At 35.5% G+C, this 13751-nt stretch overlaps 1 protein-coding gene across 2 annotated transcripts in view; it reads right to left on the reverse strand.

Moving 5' to 3' along the window:
• Positions 1-1411: 1411 nt before the first annotated feature.
• Positions 1412-13751, reverse strand: part of LOC149808140 (uncharacterized) — a 49214-nt gene continuing 36874 nt past the window's right edge. For both annotated transcript variants that reach the window (XM_089973740.1, XM_089973750.1), the window contains 3 exons: positions 12274-12322; positions 7137-7237; positions 1412-6259 (listed from right to left, as the gene is read on the reverse strand). In XM_089973740.1, coding sequence (XP_089829866.1) covers positions 6128-6259; positions 7137-7237; positions 12274-12322 — 282 coding nt within the window. In that variant the 3' untranslated portion in view covers positions 1412-6127. The remainder of the gene's footprint in view (positions 6260-7136; positions 7238-12273; positions 12323-13751) is intronic.

A 13751-nucleotide genomic window follows, 5' to 3' on the forward strand; every position in this document is an offset into this window, starting at 1 on the left:
TATCTGATACATGCCAAGATAATGTCGCCATCCATGCTGCCCAGTTTAACTGATTTTGCCAAATTTCATCTCACATTGTGCCACATATATTTGTTCACTAAATCATCGCGATCAGATTTAAAAAGTAAATATCAAACATGTTTAGAAGCCTGTATTCAAAACTGACATTTTCTGTGTAAGATGTCTTATCTTTTCCTTGTTAAAATTCTTGTGCCATACATTTTTGAAAATCAGATAATGTGTTAAACTTTGATGCACAAAAAGGGTAACTTTAAGAACTTTTTAGCTTTTTCCATGATTTATTTATATCAAATTTTTCATACCTAATTTCTATTCACTGCATAGTGAATTGAAATTAATAAAATTGGGGATATGCACTGGCTTTTTATTATATGTTGTTTGATGTATGTTGTTCCTGTTGTTATAACAATTATTTTAAAGATCATGGTGTCCCTGTTGATTTTAAAGATCATGGTGTCCCTTTTGATTTTAAAGATCATGGTGTTCCTGTTGTTAACAAATATTTTAAAGATCATGGTGTCCCTGTTGATTTTAAAGATCATGGTGTTCCTGTTGATTTTAAAGATCATGGTGTCCCTGTTGATTTTAAAGATCATGGTGTCCCTGTTGATTTTAAAGATCATGGTGGCTCTGTTGATTTTAAAGATCATGGTGTCCCTGTTGTTAACAACTATTTTACAGATCATGGTGGCCCTGTTGTTAACAACTATTCTGATGACTGCTGGCCTGAGTTTCTGCTGCTATAAATACTTGTTTGCATGACCACTGGCCTAGGCAGCCCAACTTTTGTATTACAACTATTCCAAGTACCAGTGGACCAAATTTGTGTTGTTATAACAACTATTTTGAGGAACAATGGCCATGGGTAAAAGTCAAAGTTTAAATGTCCCATGAGTTATAACATTCTGAATGCTAGTGGCCAAGGCTTTGGTACAATTATATTTGAATTTCAGTGGTCCCTTTTTTGAAGCTATAGCCATTTTGATGGCCATTGGCCAAAGGTTTTTAATAGAAATTTGGAAGACAGGAGATGTCCTTGGGCTCTTGGTCACAATATCTGACAAAGATTTAAACCAGTCAAAAATGGATCAAAACTAGTTCACTGGTTTAAACTGGATAAAACAGGTTAAGTTGACCAGAGCCCATAATTTACACACTACCAGCTTGTTGTATGGTTTAATTAATGAGGGGTTTTTAATGAAGTTTATACCATGCCTAGAAATTTAGAGCAATTAGTCTTCATTTGGTGCCCTCCATCTTAACAAGACTCCTAAGCACTGATACAGAAAAAGGCCATAAAATGTATCAAAACAATGATGAAATGATGGTTAAAGATTTATAGTTCTATTTAAAATAACCTAGACGGGATATAAAAAAATACAGGGATATGTGAAATTAATCATGCTTTATTGCAACAATAACGTGTCTGTGCATATTTCAGAGACATGAGATTTTTTAAAATTTAAATGATGATTCAATTTATTGAACATCTGCTACTGAAAAATATGAATTTTCATATGCAACCTGAATAAAAGAATACAGTAATTCATGTAACTGATCATACCCTTACAATTTTTGTACACAGAATCCCCATAAAAGTCATAATAACTTATTTGTACTAAACTTTTAATACAAATGAAATCTAAAATCTAAAGATAGATGCATTTGAAAATTAGAGTACATTCAAACCTTTCTTAATGATCATATTTACTTAGCCATCACCTGTTCACAAGAGCCAATGTAATTTCCCCTGGCAAATTTCCTACATAATACAGAACTGTATAAAGCAGTCACTTGCCTTCTGCATACAGCTGTCAGTTGTTCCCTTACCAAGCAATGGTTTCTCCCTGCCTTAAGCCATCACTGGCATATATCTACAGTCTATCTATATGTCTATGTGACTAAATCGTTACTTCCTGGGGAATGCATTGTTTAGATAAGGAAATATCCTTTGACTGGATGTTGAAACCTTTCTTATCTTGCTTGCTTGTACTCACTGTACTCAGTCAGAATGACAATGTAACTCAAAGGTGCCAAAATGTCAAATTAAAACACAGCAGTTTTTCTTAGCAGGGTACTGGGCAGAAGCAATTAATTTGCCAGATGGTGGGCAAATAGTCCCGTTATTGCAGCAGAAATGAAAGTTGCCTTTTGTGCCAGTGTGACAAGTATATGTCTTCATATATTTGCTGTAAATTAAAGCTATCTCTGAAGAAAGAAATTCATCTTTGAGAAATTCAATAATTAAAAACTTGTCTGTAAAGGCAGGTGAAGTTTTGGTTCATGGGACACAAAGAACAGCCATGTCCAGCTTTTGATTTTCTATTCAGCACAGGCTTCTCAAATAAACTGACTTTTTATTTTGGCAAGTTAAGCAACTAAATAATTACACAATTTGGCAGACAAAAGAGCAATCCTCTGTAGTTCAGTCATATGTACCTGTCAATCAATAGTGAAATTATTGCTTCCCCGTGTCAGATGCACAAAACAATCTAAGATCAGTGATTATTTTAAGTCGGAGATGATTTAATTTATAAAATGGACTAGAATGAGCAGGGTACAGTTTTCTTAATAAAAATAATAATAATAACAACAACAACACTAATAATATTAAGATTAATAATGATAATGATGATACTCAGCATATGGTATTTGTTCCAAAACCATTTTTTTAAAAGTGAACCTGTGTAGATGGGTCTCCTGTGCACAAAGTCCAGTATTGCCTTCTCCCATGGGTGGCTGCTATTGACAGGTTATACTGTCCAAATACGAATATTATACAAAAATGTCAAAACCAAAGCAGCTCTTTATTAACAATTTCTTGTGCATCACTTAGCTTTTTCCTGACATTTTTATAAAGATTCCCTTTCAAGATTTTCTCTCAAATACCAGTTTGTAATAAAAAGGAACTGCTTGTTTTCAACAGAACATACATTAAATTGAAATTAGGACAGTAACGTTGGCTAATATGTTCATCTAGATAACCAGATACAAATCATTGTCATATTAAAATAATAATATCCGTGTCCTTCATAGAACGCAACACTAGAAAAGAAGTGTTGACAACAAGTTATAGCAATTCAAGTCTTCTGGTGTGTAAATCTTTATGCAAATCAGAATTAAAGTTTCTATTACTACAAGTAAGACAAGTAAGAATTAAACAGTTTCCATTACTATAAGTCAGAAAGTGCCTATTTCCACAATGACATGATGGGTTTGTATGTGTTGTAGAAATAAAAGCCCCTTATAAGTGAAAACAATGCTGGAAACAATCAAAATCTAACGAAAAACCTTGTGTTTCATTTGAGAGGAGATTTTTGAGTATAGATATGCAAAGATTACATGAATTCATTGTGAAAAGAGTTTGCATCTGCAGTCACACGATTCTAGCTCAACATATTGTGTACTGTGTGGAATATATTTTAAATTTTTCCTGTGTGTGTGTGTGTTTGTGACTTGGATTTTTAATATAGCTTTAACAGTTTTAGTCTTTGTTTAGTCAAAAATGTTCATCTATCTTAATTATATGGTATGTCATAATTAACATTAACGACAAGTGCAAATCATTTAAGTAAATTGCATTCTTAACCAGTGACACCGTTATACTCAATAAGTTCAAATGCTGGAATTCAAAGCAAGAGCTATGCTTGACAAGACCGAATGCTGCCTACAACAGGAAGTGTACATACACTTATGGGTAATGAAAATGGGTAATCATTGTGGTAATGTAGATGTCATTTTACTTGCAAACAAAAATCAACAAGCAACATGATCATTTTGGAATTAAAAACTAAACTGAGTTTATAAGAATATCAATACTGCGAATATTTAGATACAAAATATATATCCAAAACTGAGGCAATAAGGAATATACTTTGTATAATTGTCATTCTTTTTATCTTATTATGGTTTCTTCTCTTACAAAGCTTCAGTTAAACAAGGACATTTAAAGTAAAATAAACTTTGTAAAATGTTATCTGAAATCCCTCAATACAGGTCATTTTAGGGGAATCACAGGGTTTAAGAATTAAAATATGATTATGGAATACTTATGATTATGTCATAGTTATCCATTTTTTAAATGAATACATATACTCACTTATAAGTCAAGTCAAACTTCAAACAACAACAATCCTGATCTGCCATAACATAAAACACCTGCTGAGCAGGGTCTATGTTGTTTGTTCAACTGATTAGTCCTAATAAACTGCACAGACCCAGATCTGTTGGCACATCACGAGATGGCAGATCTGGGTCTGTGCAGTTTTCAGGCGGATTCATATGCAAATATACATCGTATTCAAACAATATATTGTAATAGACTTGGAGATCTAAATCTTGAACATCGTGGGTTGTAAGGATGGTTTTTCCATTCATGTATTAAGCATGTTGTTAATTTTAAAGATTATATGCAGCTGAAAAGTGTAATTTGCACAATATGAAGTGATTGGAAATGTAGAAATCCTGCCTTACCTTCATATATTTATGCATCTGTTCATTTTATGGATCCTTAATAATCACCTGTCATGTTTATAGCAACTATACTTTTATCCAGTTCACTCTTAAGTCCTCACAGAATCTGTTAGAATCTTACTTCAAATTATTTTTCACACTCAGAAATGTGTTTATCACACTTAATTTCTCTTCCAAAAATCGCATTTGAATAGCACCAAGCATGATGAATTCATCAACTGAAACTAAAAATATGCCTGCATCACTGCTGGCTGACACTGGTTTCATTCATCAAATTCATTTCAATTCGTGTCTGTGTTAATTTTTACTTGTTCATTGTAAATGCTGGCCTTATTTTTATAAATACATGTTTAAAATTTTTAATTCTGTATTCTTTATTCTTCTGCTAGTTTAATATTTTCAATGTTGTAAGCATTCACTGGCACTTGACTACTCTTAAACCCATGGCAGGTGACTCTGGTTATGACTCAAAAAGCTTTGATTTTTGATGAACAAGAGATAATACAAAAAGGGTTTACTTGCTTCTGTTTGAGATCAAACTGACAATTAAAGGCAATTAAATTGTATGATAATCCCAAGTTTGCATCAATCACTGGTTGTAGGGTATCTATTTGTCATGCCCCAATTTGTTTGGCATGCAGGACAAATAATGATTGGTCCAGATTACATCACATGACTATTTTCCAAAGAGTACAAATAGGAGTGAAATATTAAAGTTGGCAGATAGCTGTCAGCAGCTGCAGCATCCATAGCTCCCATAGTGATATATCTCCCACCAAAATGTTTATTGTCTTGCATAAATTAAAACCAGAAATTTTCCAAATCACATCAACAAGATGATAATAGTTATAAAAATTCAATAAGATGATAACAGTTATAAAAATAAGTCAAACTGAGGAACTGTAATTATTTTTTTACCAATAATAAAGAACTGACACAAAATCTTTAGTACAATAATCTGAGTCAGTTCAATTCAACCAGACTCAGTTCACTACTATTTATCTTAGCAGAATGGAAAAGTAATATTGTGCCATAAGGAATTTAGGCAGCTATTTCCCACCACACTACGAGTTTAAGCTTTCAAAATACTTGAACTGTAGGCCATCCATTTCTTGCTGAATGATAACTTCAGGTTATGAAGGCCGCATGTAGTCTCTGTATTTTAACATTTTCATGTTTTAGTTTTCTTTTTTTACTTTAAAATTAGATATTTTATGGTCATTACACACCAAGTATAAAAAGGCAATGAACTGATGCACTTCTGAAATTAGTATTACAATAATATATAAATCAGCACATACCCCCCCCCATCTGTTACAATACTGTGTTAGTGTACTAGTATATGATACCCAAGTACAATCACATCTGATGCAAGTGAATTTGATACTGACAATCATGTAAATATTTTCAAGTCCTCTTCACTGTCCGGGACAATCTCTTCCTCAAAATAGTAAGTGTAGAGAGTTTAGAACCATGTTTAGGAATAGAAGATAAATACTTGATGAATGTAATTACATTTTTTATGGAAGCTAACCCAATATTTACATTTTAGCTTTCACGACTCAAATTACTGAATGCCCTTCATACAAATTCATTTATCATCAACAATTCAAAATTTTAACAATCTGGAAAACTAAGAGCTGACTTTATTTTGTGGAACACTGGCCATGATTTTGTCACTTTCTGCATGACTGGTCCCATGAACCTCCATGTATATCTTAATCAGCATTTCAGGAAGCAAAACTCTCAGCAAGTAGTCAAGATACTGAAAAAGACCCAGAACTCTAATCAAAGTTCATCAACAAAGGGGAGATCACCATAAATTAATTTTTCCAATATGGAGAAGTTGCTAAATAGTAACTAGCTAAGGGGAGATCATTATAAACATTATGTACTAAATAAAGCAAAATTACCTAATATTTCATGTATCACACTTCTGCAGTTAATATGAAGCAAAAACTGAAGAACATAATGGCATTAATGTTGAAAATGGTACACCATGCAATAATTAAATAATCTGTGCAAGAAAAGAAGTAAATCTCCTGAACATAACCAAAGATACAGCATGATCTAAAATGAATATTCCCCAAATATTCAGTTTTTGCAGCAAAGATACCCTTGAAAATTAGAAATATACTGAGAGTGACTTACTGGAATTAAGTAAAAGAAGAAGATGGAGATGCTGCTTAAATGAAAATTCTTAACTTCAGAATACATATTTAAGTTACAGTATATATTCACTTACAAGTTGAGTCCCACTGTAACTAACATAGGCCCTCATCTGCAAGCATACAATGTGCTGGCTGATCAGGTATTATGCTCTTATTTTACTGATTACTCCAAACAAACTGCATAGACCCAAAACTGCAAGCACATTATGCAACAGCAGGTCTGGGTCAATGCAGTTTACAGTTGGAACTGACTTATAAGTGAGAACAGATGGTGCCAAACTTAAATATGCCAATTACGACCAAAACATTTTGGTTTTTATTCTTTTCATGATGGCTTCCTAATTATTCAATACAGGATTTTAAACTGCATTTTAAATACTTATCTAAAAAAATTATGCAGAATCAAAATCTCAAAAACAAATTTTATACAAGTTAAATTTTACCTATAATATTACAAAAGGGTTTTATTACCTTGTGGTGTTTTTTGCAAAATATGGACATCATACTTTCCATTACAATGTCATGCTGCTCCTCAGTAAACATACCTAAATGGATCCGATAGTTTAAATCACCTGTCAAGAAATGCAATAATTAAGTAAAACTGTTTTATTCCTGGACTGATAGATTTTTTTAGGCATATGTATAGTTAATTTATGAAGGAGCTGGGTGGTTGGTATTTAATGGAAATAGAGTTCATTTCATTGTCATCTGAGCAGCCTGATAAATAAACACCTCACAGGTAAGAAAAATGTAAGACCAGCACTCACACCAGGGACCATTCTAATTATAGCACAGTACCATATATACTCACTTATAAGTTAAGTCAAACTGCAAACAACAAAGATCCTGACCTGTTGTAGCAGAACAGAGTCTATGTTGTTTGTTCTATTGATTACTCCTAACAAACTGCACAGACCCAGATCTGTCATTGCTTTATGTGACAGCAGATCTGGGTTTGTGCAGTTTGCAGTTGGACTCATCTTATAAGCAAATACAAATGGTAATTTAGCATCTGAGCAATCCAAAGCCATTTCCCTAGCCAGTTTCTACATTTCCCTTTTTCTCCAATAATCCACCATGTAGACCTACCCCTCCCCCACTGAAAACCTGGCTGTTAGCTTCCCACTGACTGAAACAATTCAACAGTGTACCAGATAGATAGCCTACTACCTGAACTATCCAAACTGATTTTCTTCACTATTTCCTGCTACAATTATGTCAATATGATCACCTTATCTCAGTTAATCATGACTGAATCTAGGTTAGTATGAGAACCAAGTGATGGACAGACACACATTCAGACACAGGCCCGGCCCTAGGATGTGAGGGCCCAAGGCAGCAAGTGATGAGCGTGGGGTCCTAAGCAAAAAATCTGCATTGCCTGAAAGTGCGGGGGCCCAAGATGGCTGCCTCATTGGCCTTGCCCTAGGGCTAGGCCTATTCAAACGCACTAGCAGTCTGAGACTTGCAGACATGACCAATTAAAATATTTCTGCAAAAGTGCAAATAAAAAAGATGCTAATAATCATACTGGGAAATCTATTGATAAATGATACACAGTTTTGTCTCCTGTTGTCAAGTTCCTTCATTTAGATCCTATAAATGAATGTTATATTAAGAAATAAATATTTCAACAAATTATATTTCTCAGACAATACTTACTTTTATAACATTAATATTATGAAATAAACTCTGCTACTTCTCAAATCCATCCCTCCTATTAAGACGAATATTTAATCTTTCTTGTCTATATATCATATAGAAAAAGGGAAGAAACTCTTACACATTTCCTCACCATGTGGCTACCCATCAACCAGATGACTTCCAGTTTAAGCTGAGTGATATATCAATGAGGATGCCCACATTTGTGGGGTGTTTGGGAGCATTTTAACAGTAATGTGATCAGGTAAGCATTTTTGGAAAAACATAATTTACCCAAAAATTTACTATGTTGAATAAATTCCTTTATCAAATAATGTTACGAAAATGGGGGAGGAAATGCATGAGCAGGTAAGTTCTATTATGGGAACCTTTTGAGGGAATAAAGGCTTGATTGTCTCTGTATGAATAACCCTTTAACTCATTCAGCCCCAATCCCGCCTGTAGGTGTGATGAGGCTGTACCCTACTTCCAAGCTCTGCAGCATCAAGGTCATTTAAGATACACAAAGTGGTTGGTATTACAAAAAAGCTGACAGACAGAGCTCTACAATGATACCAAATAATCTGGACGTTCTAGCTGCACTGCAATATACAGAGGGAATAACAAATTTTTTTGGACCCATTTGTTTCACCTAAAATTCACTCGTTGGTCGGAATCTGATTTTGTGTCTGGATTTTAGATCTTTTGGCCTCAGATCTAAGGCAGACCAGTATGAACTGCACACAGACAGGTGAACCTTTGCAAAAACTAGGATAAGGTGGGCATTTGGAATAAAGAGTGATCTCCATAAGAAAATGATGGGTTCATTAAGCAAAAAAAAAACAACCAAAAAAACCTCCAACTTTTACCCTTCTGCTCATGCGCAAGCAAAATACCCAATGGAAAACAATGTTTCTAATACAACTAGGCATTAGTCTCATGGATTTTTTTTTGAAAGTTGATGTATTACGATGTATTCAGAAATAGCCCCCGAAATATCTTTTCTTCTCTAATTTCAGGCGAAAATGACAAAAACCTCCAGGGCTCAATGAGTTAAGGGAATAAAGACTGGATTCCATATCATCTTCGCTAGTCAAGGTTTCAATAGGGGCCCAAGTGGCCGAGTGGTCTAAAGCGCTCTCCATTATGGATCACTGCATCTCACCTCTGTCTGCGTGGGTTCAAGTCTCGGATTCGGCCAATGTGGATATGTGAGAAAGCTTGCCAGTAGCTTCTCGTGGGTCGGTGGTTCTTTATGGGGTTTTCCTAGGTTCTTCCTCCACCATTAATACTGACCGCCATGTATAGCCTATCGTGTGCTGAAAAATGGCGTTAAACCAAACAACACCAACACCAAGGTTTCAATAACACTATCTACAGCTTGGCATATTGAGCAGATATTTATGCGCTTCAGATCTGTGAATTTCCTTGGATGCGGCGGCAAGCCACAGCATCCAATTAAAGCTGTTCAAATTTTAACACTGTTCCTATGTGATCAAGACAAGGGTAGCACACAACTTGAATGGACTGATAAATAAGCAATTTTCCAGTGCCGGTCTGTGTTTGCACAAATACCTGTCACTCAAATACACCCATAATGACTTCCATCTGGTACATAGTCATACTTTCAATGTTAAACTTACAAAGTATTGTTTTTAGGTCAATTGCCACCACCGTTTTCAGCTGATATAAAATGCACCACACTATTGGTTAGTTGGCATTACATACTAAGGGAGGCAACACATGAAATCCAATAGATGTTGCTAGGACAAAGCACCAATGTAGCTGTTCGATCTGCCAAGATATAGATAGGGTTATCGGAACCTTGGCTAGCGAAGATGGATTCCCTATATGAAGAATAAACTTTTCCCTAACATAAGGACTTTACAACTGACAGTCATATGATAGTGATTGTATCGAGAGAAAGCTGAAGTGGGTGTGGATCCTACTGAAGAATAGCCACCTAGCAGTGGCAAAGGGGAGGTAATGGGTAAGATTTTCTTCCCTTTCTCTACAAGGTATTTAGACAGGCAAACTAAAGTTTTGGCATTCTGGGAGCACTAGATTCAAGAGGTAGTGTAGTTTATTTCCTAACATTAATGTGTTCAGAGAATGTATTTGATGATGAAAAATTAAGAGAAATATTGCCCTTTAAAAGCATGCATTATACATACATGGAGGTGTTGTCGAAAAGACTGGTTTTACTTATCTAATTTAACATTTCAAATACAGTAGTCTCCCTCTTGAATGGCCCCCCCGACCAGCAGCCATCCGCTCCTTACGGCTAGAATCCATTAGCACAGATGAGTTTGTGTTCAAAAGTACCCCTCACGAAAGGCCACAGTTTTTAAAATACGTATCCAGAACCAGTATTTTATTCGTAACGTGTGTTAAGTAATCTGATTTCTGTTTCCCCGATGTCAGGTTTTCGTTACTGAAAGAAGTGTAGACTAAAGTACATGTACCACTAAGGTTAATATTATATCATTTACGCCTCACGAGAAGCCATTTATTCCATAAAGCCGAGAAAGACTCAAATTTTAATCCATACAAAAGGGTAAGTACATGTAATCCAATTAGCCTTACTACTGTGTTATCATAAGATGTCCAGTTTAGTCACTCTGATAATTGCTAAGATTACAATTATTGAACAGTAGTAACAGCTGAGAAGTGGCAGTATCGATGTACAATACACAAGTCAGCAGGAAAATGGTTTGATAGCCTTTATGGCTTCCCTTAGTAAGATGTTGAGCTTGTTCACTTTGATAATTAGGGGCTATTACTACTGACAATAATTGTCAAAATTACAAATCCTAACAGCCGCGGGGTCAAATATGCATGATGTTAACGGTACATATCAAAGCCGTTTTGGCTTCTCTCACTTAGTGTAAAGAAATGCATAAAAACAATAGGGTACCAGACTGCGACTAACGAATCACATGACAAGATCACTTCCTTTAAAAACACACGGCAATTTGTTTAGATGCATAAAAAATTGTTTTATCAGTATTGTAGTTGGCAACATGAATAACTTACTGCAAAAAGATCAACATGTCATCGAGGAAAAGAACAATTCTCACTTTAGAAGAGAAAGTGAAATTAATTCAACTGACGGGGGGGGGGGGGGGTCGAGGATCCTTGCAGAAAACTAATGTCGGAAAGACTCAGATAAACAATATCATGAAGGATAAGGAAACAATTCTGCAGAAGTGGGAAGGTGAAATGGACGGAGAAAGGAAGATTGTTTGAGCCAGGAGATGTTTGTATCCTGATCTGAATGACAAGAAAAAGCAACAATTTTGTCAGTTGAATTGGGATATGACGACTTTACCACAAATAACAGATGGTTACACAGATTTCAAGTGCAACACAATATTAAGTGTTCTGTCCTTAGTGGAGAATCAGCTGATGTTAATAATGAAGTTGTCGAAAATTGGAACAAAAGACTAAACGATATATGCAGGGGATATGACAGCACGGATATTTTTAATTGTGACGAGACTGGTTTGTTTTTTAGACTGTTACCAACAAAGTGACAGATGATGTGATTTGTAACATAATTATAAAGACAGTTTTAAAACTGTATCAATGGTTATTCATAACATTCTTTTGAAAATGATGAAACAGTTTGTTTTACATTTATTTCACAACATGCATGTGATTTTTTAATGAAAATATTAAATGTTTTAGAATTAAATGTACTTGTGACTTATGTATTTACTATTCGCATTTGTCATCCCCCTCTAGAAAGGCCACCCTCATTATAAGGCCACTTCCCTGCTGCAAAAGGGGTGGCCTTATAAGAGGACTATTGTAATGTACAAATCATTTAACGTTTGATTATAACAAAATACACGCATTCTGTCAATATGTAGGTGATTGTGGGATTCCATGCCAGAGTTCTTTAGATTCAAATTTACTACTGCAAGGTTTGTTAAAGTAGGGGACAAAATGTACATGCACTCACGTCGTGTTTTTCCACCTTCTTTGTAGAGTTTATGACGTTCACAACTGACCTGAAATGTACAAAAACAATATAAAAATTTTAGGCTATGTTGTCTGTGGGACATTTTCAATCCCTGTTGTACTGTTGTGAATAAATAGCCCATTGTGGTACCTTGACTAAGTGATCAGTGGGACATTTTCAATCATTTTGTTGCACTGTAGTTGATAAATTGTTCATTGTGGTACTGTGACTAAGTGATCAGTGGGACATTTTCAATCAATTTGTTGGACTGTAGTGAATAAATGGTTCAGTGTGGTACCTTGACTAAGTGGTCAGTGAGATATTTTCAATCACTCTGTTGCACTATAGTTAATAAATGGTCCACTGTGGTATCCTGACTGAGTGGTCAGTGAGACATTTTCAATAACTTTGTTCCATTGTAGTAAGTGGTTCATTGTGGTACCTTGACTGAGTGGTCAGTGGGATATTCTCAATCACTCTGTTGCATTGTAGTGAATAAATGGTCCACTGGTACATTACTAAGTGGTCAGTGGGAAATTTTTAATCGCTCTGTTGTATGGTAGTGAATAAATGGTCCATTTGGTTACCTTGACTAAGTGGGAAATTTTCAATCACTTTGTTGCATTGTAGTGACTAAGTTTTGGTACCTGGACTGAGTGGTCAGTGGGATATTCTCAATCACTCTGCTGTATGGTAGTAAATAAATGGTCCATTATGGTACCTTGACTAAGTGGTCAGTGGAACATTCTCAGTCACTCTGTTGCATTGGGGGCCCCGAGTGGCCGAGTGGTCTAAAGCGCTCTTCGTTACGGATCACTGCCATCTCACCTCTGTCTGCGGCGGTTCGAGTCTAAGATTCAGCCAATGTGGGCATGTGAGAAAGCTTGCCAGTAGCTTCTCGTGGGTCGGTGGTTCTTTCCGGGGTTTTCCAGGTTCTTCCTCCACCATTAATACTGGCCGCCATGTATAGCCCATCGTGCTGAAAAATGGCGTTAAACCCCACAACAACAACAACAACTGTTGCATTGTAGCGAATAAACTGTCCATTGTGGTATCTTGACTGAGTGGTATAGTCTCAGTAACTTTGTTGCACTGTAGTAAATAAATGGTTCATTGTGGTACCTTGTCTAAGTGGTCAGTGGGATATTCTTAATCACTTTGTTGCACTGTAGTGAATAAATTGTGGTACCTAGACTGAGTGATTAGTGTGATGTTCCCAATCACTTTGTTGCAGCACTATAGTGAATATGGTTCACTGTTGCATATTGGCTGAGTGGTTGGTGGTTGTAGATATAAACTGAGTCCAACAGCAAAAAGACAGACCCTGATCTTCCATCACATATCATGCCAGCAGATCAGGGTCTATATTATGCCAGAAGACTGACTCTGATCTTCCATTATATATCATGCCAGTAGATCAGGGTCTATATTATGCCAGCATGCCAACAGCAAAAAGACAGACCCTGATCTTCCATCAC

Source organism: Sinohyriopsis cumingii, chromosome 1, assembly GCF_028554795.1.
Source record: "Sinohyriopsis cumingii isolate HCF-2022 chromosome 1, ASM2855479v2, whole genome shotgun sequence".
Taxonomy (NCBI): Eukaryota; Metazoa; Mollusca; class Bivalvia; order Unionida; family Unionidae; genus Sinohyriopsis; species Sinohyriopsis cumingii.